Source organism: Schistocerca americana, chromosome 5 (assembly GCF_021461395.2).
Source record: "Schistocerca americana isolate TAMUIC-IGC-003095 chromosome 5, iqSchAmer2.1, whole genome shotgun sequence".
NCBI lineage: Eukaryota > Metazoa > Arthropoda > Insecta > Orthoptera > Acrididae > Schistocerca > Schistocerca americana.
Window position 1 is genome coordinate 448,997,188 of NC_060123.1, and position 16,152 is coordinate 449,013,339.

The window sequence follows — 16,152 nt, forward strand, 5'->3', positions numbered from 1 at the left end:
AGAGAGGGGGGAGAGAGAGGGGGGAGAGAGGGAGACCCCATTCCGTCCACATTCTCATTCTACTACACTTCTGTATATAACCAGCAAGTGGTGTTGTACAGGAAAGATTTTATTTTACACTCACAGCAATATGTACTACCCAAATTTCCTCTAAACAATATTGAGAATAATACTGCAGACTGCAAAACTCATTTGGAACAATCTATAGTGATATTTGCACTCTTTCACAATGACTCTTTGCTAAACTCAATACATAAATATTACAATAAGCACTACAAGTCACAGCGTTGTTCCATTTTGCTAAGTTTTATTTGTGCAATTTGTTTCAAGGTTCAAACCTCATCAGAAGGTAACCATGACAATGCAAAAACACTAACCCAATGTATATTATGTATTTGTGTAGTGAGCAAAGTCAGTGGTGTTATTAAAATGAGTTAAGACAGTGAAATGGGTAGGAAATGTTGCACCACAAACTGATAGAAAGTGAATGAAAGGCAGTTCTCAAGTGGAACTCAAAAGATACAGGAACATCAGAAGAGTTGCTGGCTTCAACTGGCAGAAGACACTTAGAGAACAAAACTTACTACATATAATATTTAGATAACCGTGATAGCAACAGCTCATCCCTATACAAGACAAAGTAAAGTGTCGTTGAAGTTAAAAGACCAAGTTGTAAAAAGGTATGCTGTCTAATCAAGTGGCCCCCAAAACTTTAAATTTACATTGTTTTGTGAAAGTCCAGCATCACAAAAGGGGGAAAAAGGAAAAATTTGGAGCAGAAAGTATGAAAAATTCATTAATACAGAGCTCACAATGTAAAACAATGAGAAGTATCAAATAATGCAAAGTCATTCATCAAGAATAATACAGTGTCACATATACCCACTACAAAAAATTATGAATAAATGGCTATTGTAGACTGACTTACTCTCCAAGAGTTCCACCTTGCTTGTACTTAAGATATTTCCATAATGGATGTGCATTATCTCCATTGACATCAATTTTTTCAAACATGTCAAAATTTACTTTTCTTTGTTTAACAAAACACACTATCTCCTCCGTATTTCCAGGTTCCTACAACAGAAGATTATAATCAGCATTTTACAGCAGATGAATATTTTGTAGTCTTAATTTTAATTAATTACAACACAGTACATATCTGTATCATTAATTTTGATATGAAGATTAAGTGGTATACATAATAGACGGAGGCACATCACTTAACATTAAAGAGCCTGTGTGGAAAATATCTTGTTTTTAACTGTATTTGCATGAGTAGGACTAAAAAATAATGTCTTCATTAATGTCAACATCAAGCATGTACACTTATTCTATAAGCTGACTTGTTCCTCAATACAAAAAAAAAAAATTACTCAAATGACTGTAACTAATGAACTATATAATAATAGAAAATTATGTTTCCAGAACCAGAGACTGCTTGTTAAGGGGACATAGTACGTGAAATTCATTGAAATTTGACATTTTCTGTTTCCTACTCCATAATGTACTTTGGTCTTTCCTGAACATTTTGGTATATAATACCTTACAATCAGACAATTGTGAGACCTTTAAATAATATTTTGAATGTTGACATGCGACGGTCAAATTTCGTGGCGACGCATATACTGCCACAGTTGAGCAGTCTACGTTTCAGAAGTTGGCATTATCAATAAACAAATCAGTCCTTTGTTTCTGATACTAGTTTTCATTTAAAGTAGTGTGATTATAGGCTACTTGAGTAGTAAGCTAACTTATATTGCTTTTTATATGCAAATAAAATGACTAAGCATGAAAGTAACTTCAAGAAACACAAATTTGCAGATAACGGTATGTGAGACCTGCATTTTCTTCTGAAGTACTTCATAACATGTTTGCTAGCAGTGAAGGGAAGCACAATAACGGTTCTGAAGTGACAACGCCCCCTAGTGCATCGAAAAGGAAAGTAACTTTAGAAACGGGTAACAGTGGTAAAAGTGATATTATGGACAACGTCATTACTGATCTGCAAATCCTTGCACAAGTTCATTCTGAAACTTGTCTATTGCCGTCTTCGTGGTGGTGAAGTTAAACTTTATGGGGATATTGGAGCTAGAATAGGTGTTGTGTCTAAATTAATTATTGAAGCGCAAAAGTGCCAGAGGTGCAAAAGTCAGAAGTGTGACAATTTAGAGAATTTAGAGAGCTGTGTGGAGCACTTTATTTCATCAAATATTAACTGATGAAAAGCCATGTCATGCTTTGTTTCCACCTCCACCAAACACTTGGTGTAAATATAGGCAAGCTGAATTTTCTGGCACCCTGCATGTATTTACACAGACATTTTCTTCCTTTGGCAGTAATGGAGGCAATCAAACCTATTTACAGAGATTTGGCAAATCCTGAACTACTAAAGAAGTGTTTACATGGGGAAACCCAGAATGTGAATGAGTCCTTCAACAATGTTGTGTGCTGCATGAGCGGGGGTGCACCTGCACGACAAAAAATTCAAATCAGTATAAATACAACAAACTATAAACTGTCCAATTCTGATTAGACGTTGAAATGAACACTGAAAGGAGATAATAACCCGGGCAGTGTTCTGTTGAACTGTTTGAACCAAAACCTAACATATGCCAATGATGTATTTATGCTGTCTAGAAGATTGGAAGTGCTGGAAGGAGGATTTGGCAGATTGGAAAAGGAGGCAGAAGAGTTGGGGCTTCGCATAAATGGCACCAAAACACAGTATCTCTCTGCTTCCAGGAGAAATGCTGCTATTACAGAGAAACACATCAAGATCGATGGGGCCAACTATGAGGATGTGAGAAATTCCAATACGTGGAATTCTCGGTAACCAATGATAACAGTGTAACTGAAGTAATAAAAGCAAGGACTGCTGCGGGAAACAGAACTTACTGGGCACCGATTAAGACTATGCAATCATACAGTCGAAGTAGAAAATCGAAGGTGATTGTCTATGGAATGGTTATAAGGCCATTGTTAATGTAGGGGTGAGAAACATAGAAATTGACCTTGGCATAAGAGGAGTGCCTGAAAAGTTGGGAGAAGAAAATATTAAGAAAGATTTTTGGAGCACTGACTGAGATAGGGCAGTGGAGAATACAGAAAAACAAGGAACTGGGACAACTACATGGCTACGCTGCTCTAGTTTTGGAAAAAAAGTGCAACAGATTAAGGTGGTTGGGCCATATACAGTGAATATCAGAGGATAGATTTGTCAAGAAGGTCTACAGAGAAAATCCATGTGGCAGAAGATGAAAAAGGAGATCATGGAAGTGATGGCTGGATGATGTGGAGAATGACTTGAGAAAGAAGGGAGGGGAGTAAGAAGATGGAGGAAATGAGCAGCAGGTTGTCAGAGCGGCCAAGGACCTAGAAGGACTGTAGGACCAAGGAGTAAGTACACTGTAAGATGAGAATGCCATCAGCCTGTTATGCTCTTAGATCGAATGTGCACAGTTTTCAAACTACAGAAAAGAGCCATAAGAAAAATAACTGCATACATTAATCAGTGCCACTGTAAAAATCTGACTGAAATGTTGGCAATTCTAACAGATCTCTCTGTTATCATCAAACAACAGCTGGATTAAATAAACACATAATTGTAAACAGCATTTTCTACCACAGAATGTCTGACAATATATTGCACAGGAAGATAAGTATATGAGATCAACATTCAGTGTCCTTACAATGTACACTTTCATGGCCAGTATTTTCACACTTGTTGGTTTTTGTTACATGGGCATTTGGCCATGGGTTAAGGCTTGTTTATGTGCCTAATGTTGTTCTCATAATGCTGGATACATCATCACAGGCTATGAGGGCCCAGATAGTAGCTTCAAACTTGAACAAGTAAAGAAAAACTTTCTGTCAACTTAAAGCTGTGTGTCAGTCTGAGAATTTAACTTGGAATCTTTGCTTTGTGCAGCCAAGTGCTCTCCCAACTGAACTACCCAAGCACAATTTTTGAATCGTCCTCACAGGTTTACTTCTGCCAGTACATCGCCTCCTACCTACTTGGATAGGAGTCTTGCATGGGAAGCTCAGGATCAGTTGGTACAGCATTTGCCCGCAGATAGCAAATATCCCAAGTTTGAGTCTCAGTCCAGCACACAAATTTAATCTGCCAGGAAGTTTCATATCAACACACAACTACCTTATGTGGGGACACAAATTGGGTGAGGGTACTGGGCAAGTGATGGAGTACTCTCACTCACTCACTCACTCACTCACACACACACACACACACACACACACACACACACACACACACACACACACACACAAAATTGGCAACAGTTTGGCAGTGGCCATTCATTTTCATTGACAGCTGGTTGGTTGTCATACCAATGTAAAACACTGATCAGTGATTGCAGCAGAGCTGGTACATAACATGCTTGCTTTCACTGGTGGTCTGGCCTCTGATGGGTTAGGATAAGCCTCTGACGGAACTGGATGGGTGGATTGGGCACTTCTTGCACCTGGGTCTTCCAAAGGGACATGATCCCTGTAACATGGATCATCAGCTAGTTGTGCTGTTATCTAACGCCCTGGTCTATGAAATTGCATGCCCAGCCCCCACCTGCCCCCTCAATCTGCACCCATAGTTAGCAGACAGGCAGTTCCCCCCTCTCCCAAAGGTCACTATACACTTCCCTTCAAACTCCCTCCCTGTCTCTTGCCTCTCTGCACCCCATCCAATGTGGGCCAGTCAAAGAGCTGGCAGCTGGTATCCATTTCATTTTATTACTTTTTTTTCTCTTGCCTTTACGACACACTCCACAGCAGTCACGATACATGTGGCTGCAAGTGACTTTTGTTACACCCTGTAGTATCGGCTGCATTCATTATGACAGCCCCACACACAACTCCATGTGCCATACAATGTCCAATAACAACGTAACACACTTCAAGCAACGCAAAATCCTTCCCTCCCTCACATATCGCTCCCAGCCTTCCTGTCTTTGTTTCCTTTTTATCTACTACATGTGACAACAAACCATGCATGATCAAATTTATTTCATGCTTTTGACGATGTATCATGTGTGATGAGATATACCGCAGTCACAAAATTACCCCCTGCCCCCAACACATTTCCTTTCATTTCTTAAACACATCAATGTTATTTAACTCCCCCTACAATAACCGGTGACAGCTTTACTCGCCACTTCCAATGTGAACTACTTTCCCCAACACTATCCCTCCCCCTTTGCCCCCCCCCTCCCCAATAGACCCCTGCTCTGTTTATCTACACCAGTTCAGGAAAGTTTCCTTATCCCTAGCCAAAACCCTGTCCCATATTCTCTTCCTCCCCCCCCCCCCCCCCCCCCAATGGCCTAACCACAAAAATCCCTATTACTGGATCCCATCCTTCCTTCCACAGCAACCTTCATCTTTTCAGATTCCACCAGTCCCTTTCCTTCACAAATCCAGCTATGCAAAAAAACATCTCGATGGCATAGGCATCCCTCATGCCTAAACCACCTCCACTCACTCCACAAAATACTGTTAACTATGTCATTCCCTACTACCTACACCTCTATCACCCAAATTGAACTCCTGATACTCCAACACCTAGAAGAACAAGCCACACACTATCTCCACAAGTTATCCAGCCTGCTGACATCCTACTCCCGCCTTGGGGCACTACTATCCAGTCCCCACCCTACCCACAGTGTTCCTCCTCATCAATCCCTCACAGCACATTGACCCTGCCTAGCTGACCTTTTTGATGTACCCCATCCCCCAAAATCCTCCCCTACGAACACTCCATGAAATCCAGAGCCAAAAACAATCGCAAAACTCTACCATTAACCTATCGACCAAAATCCTCAGCCCCATAGTAGTTTCAGTCCTATCCAAAGACTTCACATTCAGCCCTACTCCCAGGTTTAACCATGTTGGACTTGTAAAAGACCTACTCTCCTCCTCCCATTCGCTACAGTGGAAACACTTCTTTGCCACAAACATCTCCAACCAAAGCGTATCCATTCCCAACATCGAACTCTATCTGTTCCAGTTCATACCACCATCCAACCGTGACCCTCCCACACTCCTATCCAACCATCCCCCAGTCACCTTGCAGGAATTCCTAACTTCCAACCTGACCTCACCATCCTTCCCAGATTCCTCCCCAAGAACAACCACCTTTCAACAGAAGAAAGGACTGCCCTACACAACCTAAAAACAGATTCTAACCTTATCATCTTTCCAGCACACAAAGATTCCACCACTGTTGTGATTAACCGGAATGACAACCTGGCAGAGGGCCACAGCCAGTTGTCCAACACGTAATCCTACAAGCTCTGCCAGAGTGACCCCATCCCAGGAGTCCAACATAACTTCCAACCTCTTCTGAAATTCCTAGGCCCTTCCCAGAACCTCTCCGCTGAATCCATCTCCCTACTCGCACCAACAACAGCCCTCACACCCAGCTTCTACATGCTGCCCATATTCCACAAACCTAACAATCCTGGGTACCAAATTGTGGCTTGTTACAAGGCTCCCACCAAAAGAATCTCAGTCCTTTTCATCAACATTTTCAACCAATTGTCCGAAACCTAGCCACCAACATTAAACATACCAACCTCTTCCTGTACCAGCTCTCCACCATCCTCACATCCTTACCTCCCAGATCCCTACTCCTCACTGTTGATACAACATCCCCATACACCAACATCCCTCATGCCCATGGCCTTGTCGTGACTGAGCACTACCACTCCCAACACTCTGCAGATTCTGGACCCACCACTTCATTCCTCGTACACTTAACCAACTACATCCTAACCCACAAATACTTCACCTTTGAAGGGAAGGTATACAAACAAATTCGTGGCACAGCTGTGGGCAGATGCATGGCAGCCTCCTACGCCAACCGCTTCATGGACCACCTAGAGGAAATGTTCCTAGCTTTCCAAAACCCCAAACCCCTTATCTGGTTCAGATTTATTGGTGCAATCTTTATAATCTGGACCCAAGGCAGGACATCTTACCCCATTCCTCCAAAACCTCAACACCACCTCTCCCATCCACTTCACCTGATACTTCTCCACCCACTGTGTCACCTACCGACCTGTCAATCTCCTCCTCTCACCTGGCTCCATTCACACCTCAATCCACTTTGAACCTACCAGTCACCAATAGTATCTGCACTCTGACAGCTGGCACCCCTTCTACCCCAAAAAATCTCTCCCATAAAGCCTAGCCACTCATGGTAGAAGCATCTGCAGCGATGAGAACTCCACTGCCCAGTATGCTGAAGGCCTCACAACCTTGCCCAGGATGCTGAAAGTCTCACAAAAGCCTTCGCAGACAGGAAATACTCTCCAGACCTAGTTCACAAGCAGATTTCCCATGTCACATCCTCACACACACCTGATCCTCACATCCATCCCAAGAACCAACCACAAGGAAGCACCCTTCCTGTCACCCTATCACCCAATCACACAATACCACCCGGTACTGGAACATCTGAACATGTCCTTTGTCAGGGTTTTGATTATCTATCATACCTTGAAATGAGGAACATCCTACCCAATATACTTCCAACCCCTCCCCAGGTGGTGGTCTGCTGCCCACCCGACCTCCACAACATCCTAGTCCATTCTTATGCCACTGCCACCCCCAATCTCCTGCCACAGGGATCATACTCCTGTCAACAACCCAGATGTAAGACCTGCCCAATTCAACCACCCTACACCACCTACTCCAGTTCTGTCACAGGCTTTTCCTACCCCATCACAGACCTGGCCACCTGTGAAAGCAGTCATGTTATATACCAGTTCTGCTGCAACCACTGCACAGCATTTTACATTGGTATGACAACCAACCAGCTGTCAGCTACAATGAATGGTCACTGCCAAATCGTCACCAAGAATAAGGTGGACCAACCAATGGCACAACATGCAGCAGAGCACAACTTGTGAGATTTCAATGGCTGCTTTACAACCCATGTCATTTGGATCCTTCCCACCCAACCGCGCTCGTGTGCATGTGCGTGTGCGTGCTTGTTTTTCCTACAACTAAAAAAGTAAGTGCATTCCGAAACCTAGGTACCTTTTGTTTGTGTGCCTGTTGACAATGCAGAACTTCTGACTTTCATTTATTCCTTAGTAATTATCGGAATGAAGTTGTATGAAATCAAAACACTTAATAAAGTGAACAAATTTCTGATTTCAACAATGAGGAGACTGGTTCAGTCCATGAAGGCTTCTGTTTAAATTGCAGATAAATTTCCATTTCCACTAATTAAACCTTCAGGCTGTTTCATAGATATATCTGCTTGCAAATTAAAATTGAGAAAAGCAGTTTTCACATCAAACTGCCAAAGCCACAAGAATACAACTTGGTTCATGCTAAACAACAGGTCAAAAGATTTCTCCACAATCAAGACCACATTTCTGAGAATACCCTTTTGTGCATAATCTAGCTTTACACCTCATTATGCTACCATCTGTTTTACAGTTAATTCTGTAAACCCACTTACAACAAATAGCCTGGCACTCTGGAGGCAGATCCACTATACCCCAGGTATTATTCAGTACCAATGAAAGCATTTCATCTTTCATTGAAAGCATTTCATCTTTCATTGCTTCCTATCATTTCCTCAAGTGCCCAGATGGCATCACCTCCCTGAAAGTTTGCAGTTCATCTATGACTACTGCATACGTCACAGTTTTAGAAACAAACTGGCAGGAAAAGTTAATCACTCTTAGATTCAATCCTAATCTAACAATCTTCTGTCTTGGTCTTGCACATATCCCTCTTCACCTTCAGCAGGGTGTTGAAGTTTATTTCATTCTGTATCTGTCTAGAAGTTTTAAATTATGTTGCGGAGCCCAAGTTCCATATGATATCTGTGACTTTTCATTGAAAATCACATTTTTGAAACAACGGTGATTTAATGTATGCCTTATAGACAGCTTCTGCCAAAGTGTGTCTGGAAGACAGAATCAAGAAGCATTGTGCAAACACTTTGCACTACAGAGCTGATTTCACATTCAGCTTTACCATTCTGCTCTGGTGTAAATAGTGAACTGGTTTCATGCATTATACCAGTCATCTTGAAATGATTATGAAGTTTATCATTACCAAACTCTGTCCCACTATCAGTCCTAATAACTTCACACTTATCCTCTGCCTGCCCTACCCACCAACTGTTGAAACTTTGAGGTGAAATCACTTTTGTTTTTGAGAAACTATACAAACCCATCTGAAGTACAGCCATCTTTATTAGCTCCACCTAGTGATGTGTTCGAAATCCTTCAATATTGATCAGCACGAGTAAATTTTCCTGGAGCACAGTCATAGTCTGAAAAACTTTATCTGAATCCTCACTATGCAGTTTACCATACTGATATGATTCAAAGAACAACTTACTTAAAGCATTTGATTTTTATTTCTTGAATCAAACCACATTCAACCATTTTCTTCAAATTTTCCAAATTTACGTGTCCCAATCTCTTGTCATAAAAAAGTTACGTCACATGATGCACAATTTTCTTTTTCCACATAATATTTTGTAACATTGATTTTCAGCTTTTACACCACTTGCCTCTAGCTTCTCACCAAATACCTCAATCTTATAATTAAATGTGACTTCTAAACCTTTACTGACTACTGCTTCCACTGAAAAAAGGTTTTTTTTCGAAACCAGGTAGATACAATGTATCCTCCAATGTATAAAGTTCCCATAACTTAACTGATCCAATACCTTCAGCATAGACAACTGAATTATCCCTTACTTTAACAGGAAATTCCAACTCCCTAGTAGTTGAAGCATTAAAGCCATTCCTTGTCTGAAGTCATGTGTTTTATTGTAGCACTATCAGCAAGCAAAGTATTGTTATTAGTAGCCACAACATTCCCAATTTTTGCACTCAGAGCTTAATCTTTAGGTTCTTGACCTTTAATCACAGAACTTTTGCTTAAATTGCTTTTCAGACACTGATCCTGACCTTAATCCCTTTTGTGATTGCCATTAACAGCTGCAAATGCAATTGTCAGTTCTTCAGTATGTGACGAATGTTGTTCTTTCTTGAATAAACTTTTAAATTACAGAAAGTCTGCCTGCTTTCATCACGAGTTGTAAAAAAAGGCCATATTTTGCCCAAAGTCCACCTAAAACTTAGGGAATTTTGTCTTTACCTCCCATTGGTTCACCAACAACTGCAAGTGACTGTGTTAATGCTTCAACTCTACTAATACATTACGGTAAAGTATGATAGAGTAACATCCTATAATTAAAGAACTGTTATTTCAATGCTAATTTATTTACTGCAGATAGCTGCTCATTAATTATCTTAAGCTGATTTCACATAACCATTTGCTGTACTACAGAACCACATCACGTGACAGTTTGCAGCAGGTCAAATATATACCAAATGAAATAAAAAGCATTGCTTTTGCATTAAGCTCAGTCCAAAACTTCTGTGCATTTATATCTTCAATGCCCTTACTTTACTTCTGCCAATGACATGTAGCAAATTCTCTGCTCTTTATATAACTTTCATTTAATGCTTCCATAACTGAAAATTACCTCCATCAAATTTTTAGATGCTGAAAAGCTTTGGTCAATGCATCTTTTATCTCAATGTAACTGAATGTACAAGGTGATTATAATTAAAGTTAAGCTTTCAAACCATTGTAGAAACACCATCACTGGCAAGAATGACGTCAAATTGCAACGGAATATTATCAGAGAAGGGGGGAAATGTGTAGCAGAAGAAAAATAAACAGTTACAAAATGTAGCACTAGATGGCGCTGTAAGCATCATAATTTAATAATGGTTGACTACAAATGAATCATACAACAATGTGTAATACGTACATTTGATGTTAAACAAACTGTACTACTCAGTGTGCATGAGTGTAAAGGTGTGACACTATTAGTTACGCAAGCCTGTCCATCACGGCAAGTTCATATCACATTAGATGGCAAAAATTGGTTTTTAATTGTCCTGAGGCCAAAAACTGCATAAAAAGTATCAATCAAAACCAAATCGGATTATTAGTTTCTGTGTGACTGGCGTAAAACATGTTCAATATGCTGTCCACCGTTTTCCGCAACAAGTTGAAATCAAGAAACAGCATGTTCCACAACTGATCGAAGTGTTTCCAGGGTCATCTTCAGAATGAGTCACACAATGCATGCCTTCAATACAGATAAGTTTGCAGTTGGAACACTGAACACAACATCTGTCAGACAGCCCCACAGCCAGAAATCACACGGACAGGTGATTGGGATGGCCAGGCTGCAGGGAAATGGTGGCTGATAAGTCTAGCATTTCCGAAATGGTGCTTCAGCAGCTGCTTAACTGGATTTGTAATGTGCAGAGGTGTGCCACCTTGCATTTAAATGATCCCATCCTCACATCCATGTCGTCGGAGAGCTGGAATGACGTGGTTGCGCAAAAGACACTCACAGTGCTTACCAGTGATGGTACAGGTAACAGGATCAGAAGTATATGTCTCTTCGAAAAAATATGGCCCTATGATAAATGATGCCATCAACAGTGACCTTTTCAGGATAAAGTTGTACTGGTTGATTTGTGTGCGGATTTTCTGTTGCCCATATTCGACAGTATTGTATATTGACATACCCTGTCAGATGGAAGTGGGCTTCGTCTGTCCACAAAATCTTCCACAGCCAATCATTGTCCACTTCCAAGTGAGCAAGAAATTCTGAAGCAAAGGTCTCTTGCTGGCAGGTCAACAGGAAGCAACTCATGCATATGATTAATTTTGACTGGATAGCAAAGAAGGATGTTTCGTAGGATTTTATGCACTGTACTCACGGGAATGTCCAATGTTTAGGCAATTCTCCGTGCACTACATATTTGAACACCACCACTAGTCTCCGCTGTGGCTACTGCTTCCACTGACATCGAATCAATTCGTTTCCTCCCTCTACCAGGTCGCACCCCAAAAGAACTCGTCTTTTCAAATTTCCAAATTATTTTCTCCAGACCCACAGCAGTCATCGGACCAACCCTTTTTTCAAACCCCTCGAAGTCCAGAACTTCTGAAGAGCAAAGTGTGCACAGTCATCATTCTTGTGATACAGCTTTACAAGCAGAGCACAATCATGCATTGAGACAGTCATGGTGAACGTTGCAGATGTGAGAGGAGGATAAGCCATGTACCTGGCATGTTTATACCGACTCCAATGGGTCGTACACATGACAAGAGTTTTTATTTACATATTCTGACACATATAGTGCCATCTAGTGATCAATTTTCACATTTTTTTTTCTGCCATATGCTTTCGCCCCTTCTCCGGTGATATTTCGTTGCAATCTGACACCATTCTGACGAGTGGTGTTATTTCTACAGCATTTTGAAAGTTTAACTTTAATTATAATCACACTGTATTTTGGAGACTTGACTTATGCGAAGAAAATGAAATGTTATCACAATAAATCAACATGTTTTTCTGGCCCCATAACCTGTTTAACACATTGTAATTAAGTTATATGATGAACAGGATTTATTTCTTCAATAAAAACAGAGGCTCTTACAACGCAATACACAAAACATTTCCTAGAAAACAGTGCAAACATATGCAAAAGAATCAAAAATCTTGGGCTGGTCGGAAGTAGCAAATATAATGAAACACCATATAGCAGAGATGTTGAGTCATATTGTCATTATTCCATACTGGATTTTCTACTACTTAAATATAAACAAACATTAGACGTACAAAGACATTATACTCGCACACTCACAGCAAAGGTAAACATCACAACAAGCTATACCATGCAAGAGTTTGCTATTTAGCATTAAGGCCCACAACTCATGTAATAACTATCTTCCTCCTCTATTAAAGTTGTTTTTGTGCTTTTGATTTTCTATGGCCTCTGTACATCCTAGCACACTAATGATTGGCCCTTGGTAATACTACGGTATCAGAGAAACAAATTTGGCTGCTCTTTAAAACAAGTGTTAATGTTCCTTTTGGTAGTTCCTATGTATGTTTGGCTACATTTGCAAGGATTTTGTACACTCCGTGGCAAACAGCATGTGCAAGTCCTTTGCAATGTTCAAACATTCACCCAGTTTTCTTGTCAGTTTAAAAACAGTGTCAATTCTGTGCTTCCTTAACACTCTGCTGAAATGACATGTCGATTTTTAACAATGGTGGGAGAAATTTCCCTTTCACTGGTTCTTTTTCACTAGAAGCTCCAGATCTTTTAGGAGTAGTATCCTATTTCTCTCTCCTGAAAGTAATTCTTAATTACAATGAAATGAACACCCTTAGCTGCTTACAGGCGTTTACATATGTCAACGGGGACAGATGAAAATGTGTGCCCTGACCGGGACTCAAACCCAGGATATCCTGCTTACATGGCAGACGCTCTATCCATCTGAGCCACTGAGGACACAGAGGATAGCGCAACTGCAGGGATTTATCTCTGGCATGACTCCTGCGAAACCCACATTCTCAACGTATTGTCCCGCACTACATTCGTAGTGCCCCCGCCCATTATACTAATTACTCGTGACGCGTTGCCGATTCCCGTTTGAGTTCGGGCACTGTTAGTGCATACGCACAGAAGAAGAAGAAGAAGAAGAAGAAGGTCAAGTGGCCGGTGAGCCTTAACTACATGTATACTAAGATGGTATCTGTTTTACGGACATGTCCGAAAGAACAGATATCACTGGTGACCATGCAGCTCGTTAGAATGAAATTACAATGAAATCAACAACCTTAGCTGCTTACAGGGGTTTCGCGGGAGGCGTGCCCGAGATAAATCCCTGCAGTCACGCTATCTTCTGTGTCCTCTGTGGCTCAGATGAATAGAGCGTCTGCCACGTAAGCAGGAGATCCCGGGTTCGAGTCCCGGTCGGGGCACACATTTTCATCTGTCCCCGTTGGTGTATGTTAACGCCTGTAAGCAGCTAAGGGTGTTTATTTCATTGTAATTTCATTCTAAAGAGCTGCATGGTCACCGATGGTATCTGCTCTTTTGGGCATGTCCGAAAGAACAAATACCATCTTAGTACGTATATATAGTTAAGGCTCACCGGCCACTTGCCCATCATCTTCTTCTGTGCGAATGCACTAACAGTGCCCGAACTCAAATGGGAATCGCCAACGCGCCGCGAGTAAGGAGTATAATGGGCGGGGGCACTATGAATGTAGTGCGGGACAATACGTTGAGAATGTGGGTTTCGTGGGAGGCGTGCCCGAGATAAATCCCTGCAGTCGCGCTATCCACTATGTCCTCGGTGGCTCAGATGGATAAAGCGTCTGCCACATAAGCAGGAGATCCCGGGTTCGAGTCCTGGTCGGGGCACACAGTTTCATCTGTCCCCGTTGACGTATGTCAACGCCTGTAAGCAGCTAAGGGTGTTCATTTCATTGTAATTTCATTCTAACGAGCTGCATGGTCACCGACGGTATCTGTTCTTTTGGACATGTCCGAAAGAACTGATACCATCTTAGTATATATATAAAGTAATTCTTAAATGGTCAAGCTCTTACACTCCTCTTCTCTGCTTGGAACGGTGATCAGGAATGTTCGCAAAAGCATCTGTGTCAGCGGATTATCTGTAGACTTTGTACCATAAATTTCATCAAGTTTTCTAATACATGTACATATAGAAATGAAATTTTACTTCTTTGCTCTTCATCATTGTAAACTTTAAATTAGAATTAATATAATTTAGAAATACAGTCAAGTTTCACGTGGGATAAGACAGGTCTTAAAAATTTTAACATACATTAATAAGTATTTATTAATATGTATTCTGTAATTCTAAATTGTAATTCCAAAATGTAGTCCATAGTAAAATTTTAAGTCCACAACGTGTGATGAACAATACTAACCTCCTTTTATGTCATGCACTCTGAACATGGTGAGATGTCAACAGACAACTGGGGTAACATTAAACAATGACCTAACAATTTGACTTGACAGTTACAAACAATAAAAAAGTTAATGTCATGCAAAGAAGGCTCAAAATGAGGTCGACTCCCCTATACTACAACCCCCCCTTTTCACTTCCTCTGTTCCTGTACAAAGCTTACATTATACTCTTAATGTAAAAAGGGCACAACATGCTTTCAACTTTCCATCAAAAGCCTTATATGTGCTGCAGTAGACTTGGTGTGAGCCAATAGCGGACAGATTCAGTATGCAGGGTGCAGCTTAACTGCAACGCAATTTTGTAAACATCTCTATGGCAATTCCTCTGATTAGCTTTATAGACAGCTATTGTTTTTGCCTACAGTCATTTGTGCTTTGCAATTGACAGCTTATCGAAAGTTCTGAAAGGAGTTGGGGATCTCCTCAAGTTGACTTAACTATAGAAGTATCTTAGCAGTACTAAAACTTCATGCATGATGTGGCATTTTTACACAAATCTCAGTCTTTATGAGATCTTATCTCCTGAAATGATTCGTACAATGATATATTTGTGTACATACATTCAGTGACATATGTGGATACTATCTGCAAAATATGTTGTGAATAGAATTAGCAGTAAAGAAGATAAAAATTTAAATGACATGCAAGATGTGACAGTTTTCATGCATCTCATTGTTTATGACTTCATATATTTAAAAAACAAAGATGATGTGACTTACCATACGAAAGCGCTGGCAGGTCGATAGAAACACAGACACATACATACACACAAAATTCAAGCTTTCGCAACAAACTGTTGCCTCATCAGGAAAGAGGGAAGGAGAGGGAAAGACGAAAGGAAGTGGGTTTTAAGGGAGAGGGTAAGGAGTCATTCCAATCCCGGGAGCGGAAAGACTTACCTTAGGGGGAAAAAAGGACGGGTATACACTCGCGCACACACACATATCCATCCACACATATACAGACACAAGCAGACATATTTAAATATGTCTGCTTGTGTCTGTATGTGTGTGTGTGTGTGTGTGTGTGTGTGTGTGTGTGTGTGTGTGTGTGTGTGTGTGTGCGCGCGAGCGAGCGAGAGTGTATACCCGTCCTTTTTTCCCCCTAAGGTAAGTCTTTCCGCTCCCAGGATTGGTACGACTCCTTACCCTCTCCCTTAAAACCCACTTCCTTTCGTCTTTCCCTCTCCTTCCCTCTTTCCTGATGAGGCAACAGTTTGTTGCGAAAGCTTGAATTTTGTGTGTATGTATGTGTCTGTTTGTGTTTCTATCGACCTGCCAGC

The 16,152-nt window shown here is 41.0% G+C and overlaps 1 protein-coding gene across 1 annotated transcript in view; it reads right to left on the reverse strand.

Annotated features, from left to right (window-relative positions):
* The window catches only part of LOC124615706 (probable phospholipid hydroperoxide glutathione peroxidase), a gene marked incomplete in the record, with an annotated part of 56,840 nt that overhangs the window by 6,801 nt on the left and 33,887 nt on the right, over nucleotides 1-16,152 (reverse strand). The window contains 1 exon segment of the mRNA XM_047143749.1: nucleotides 929-1,074. Within this exon segment, the coding sequence (XP_046999705.1) occupies nucleotides 929-1,074 (146 nt within the window).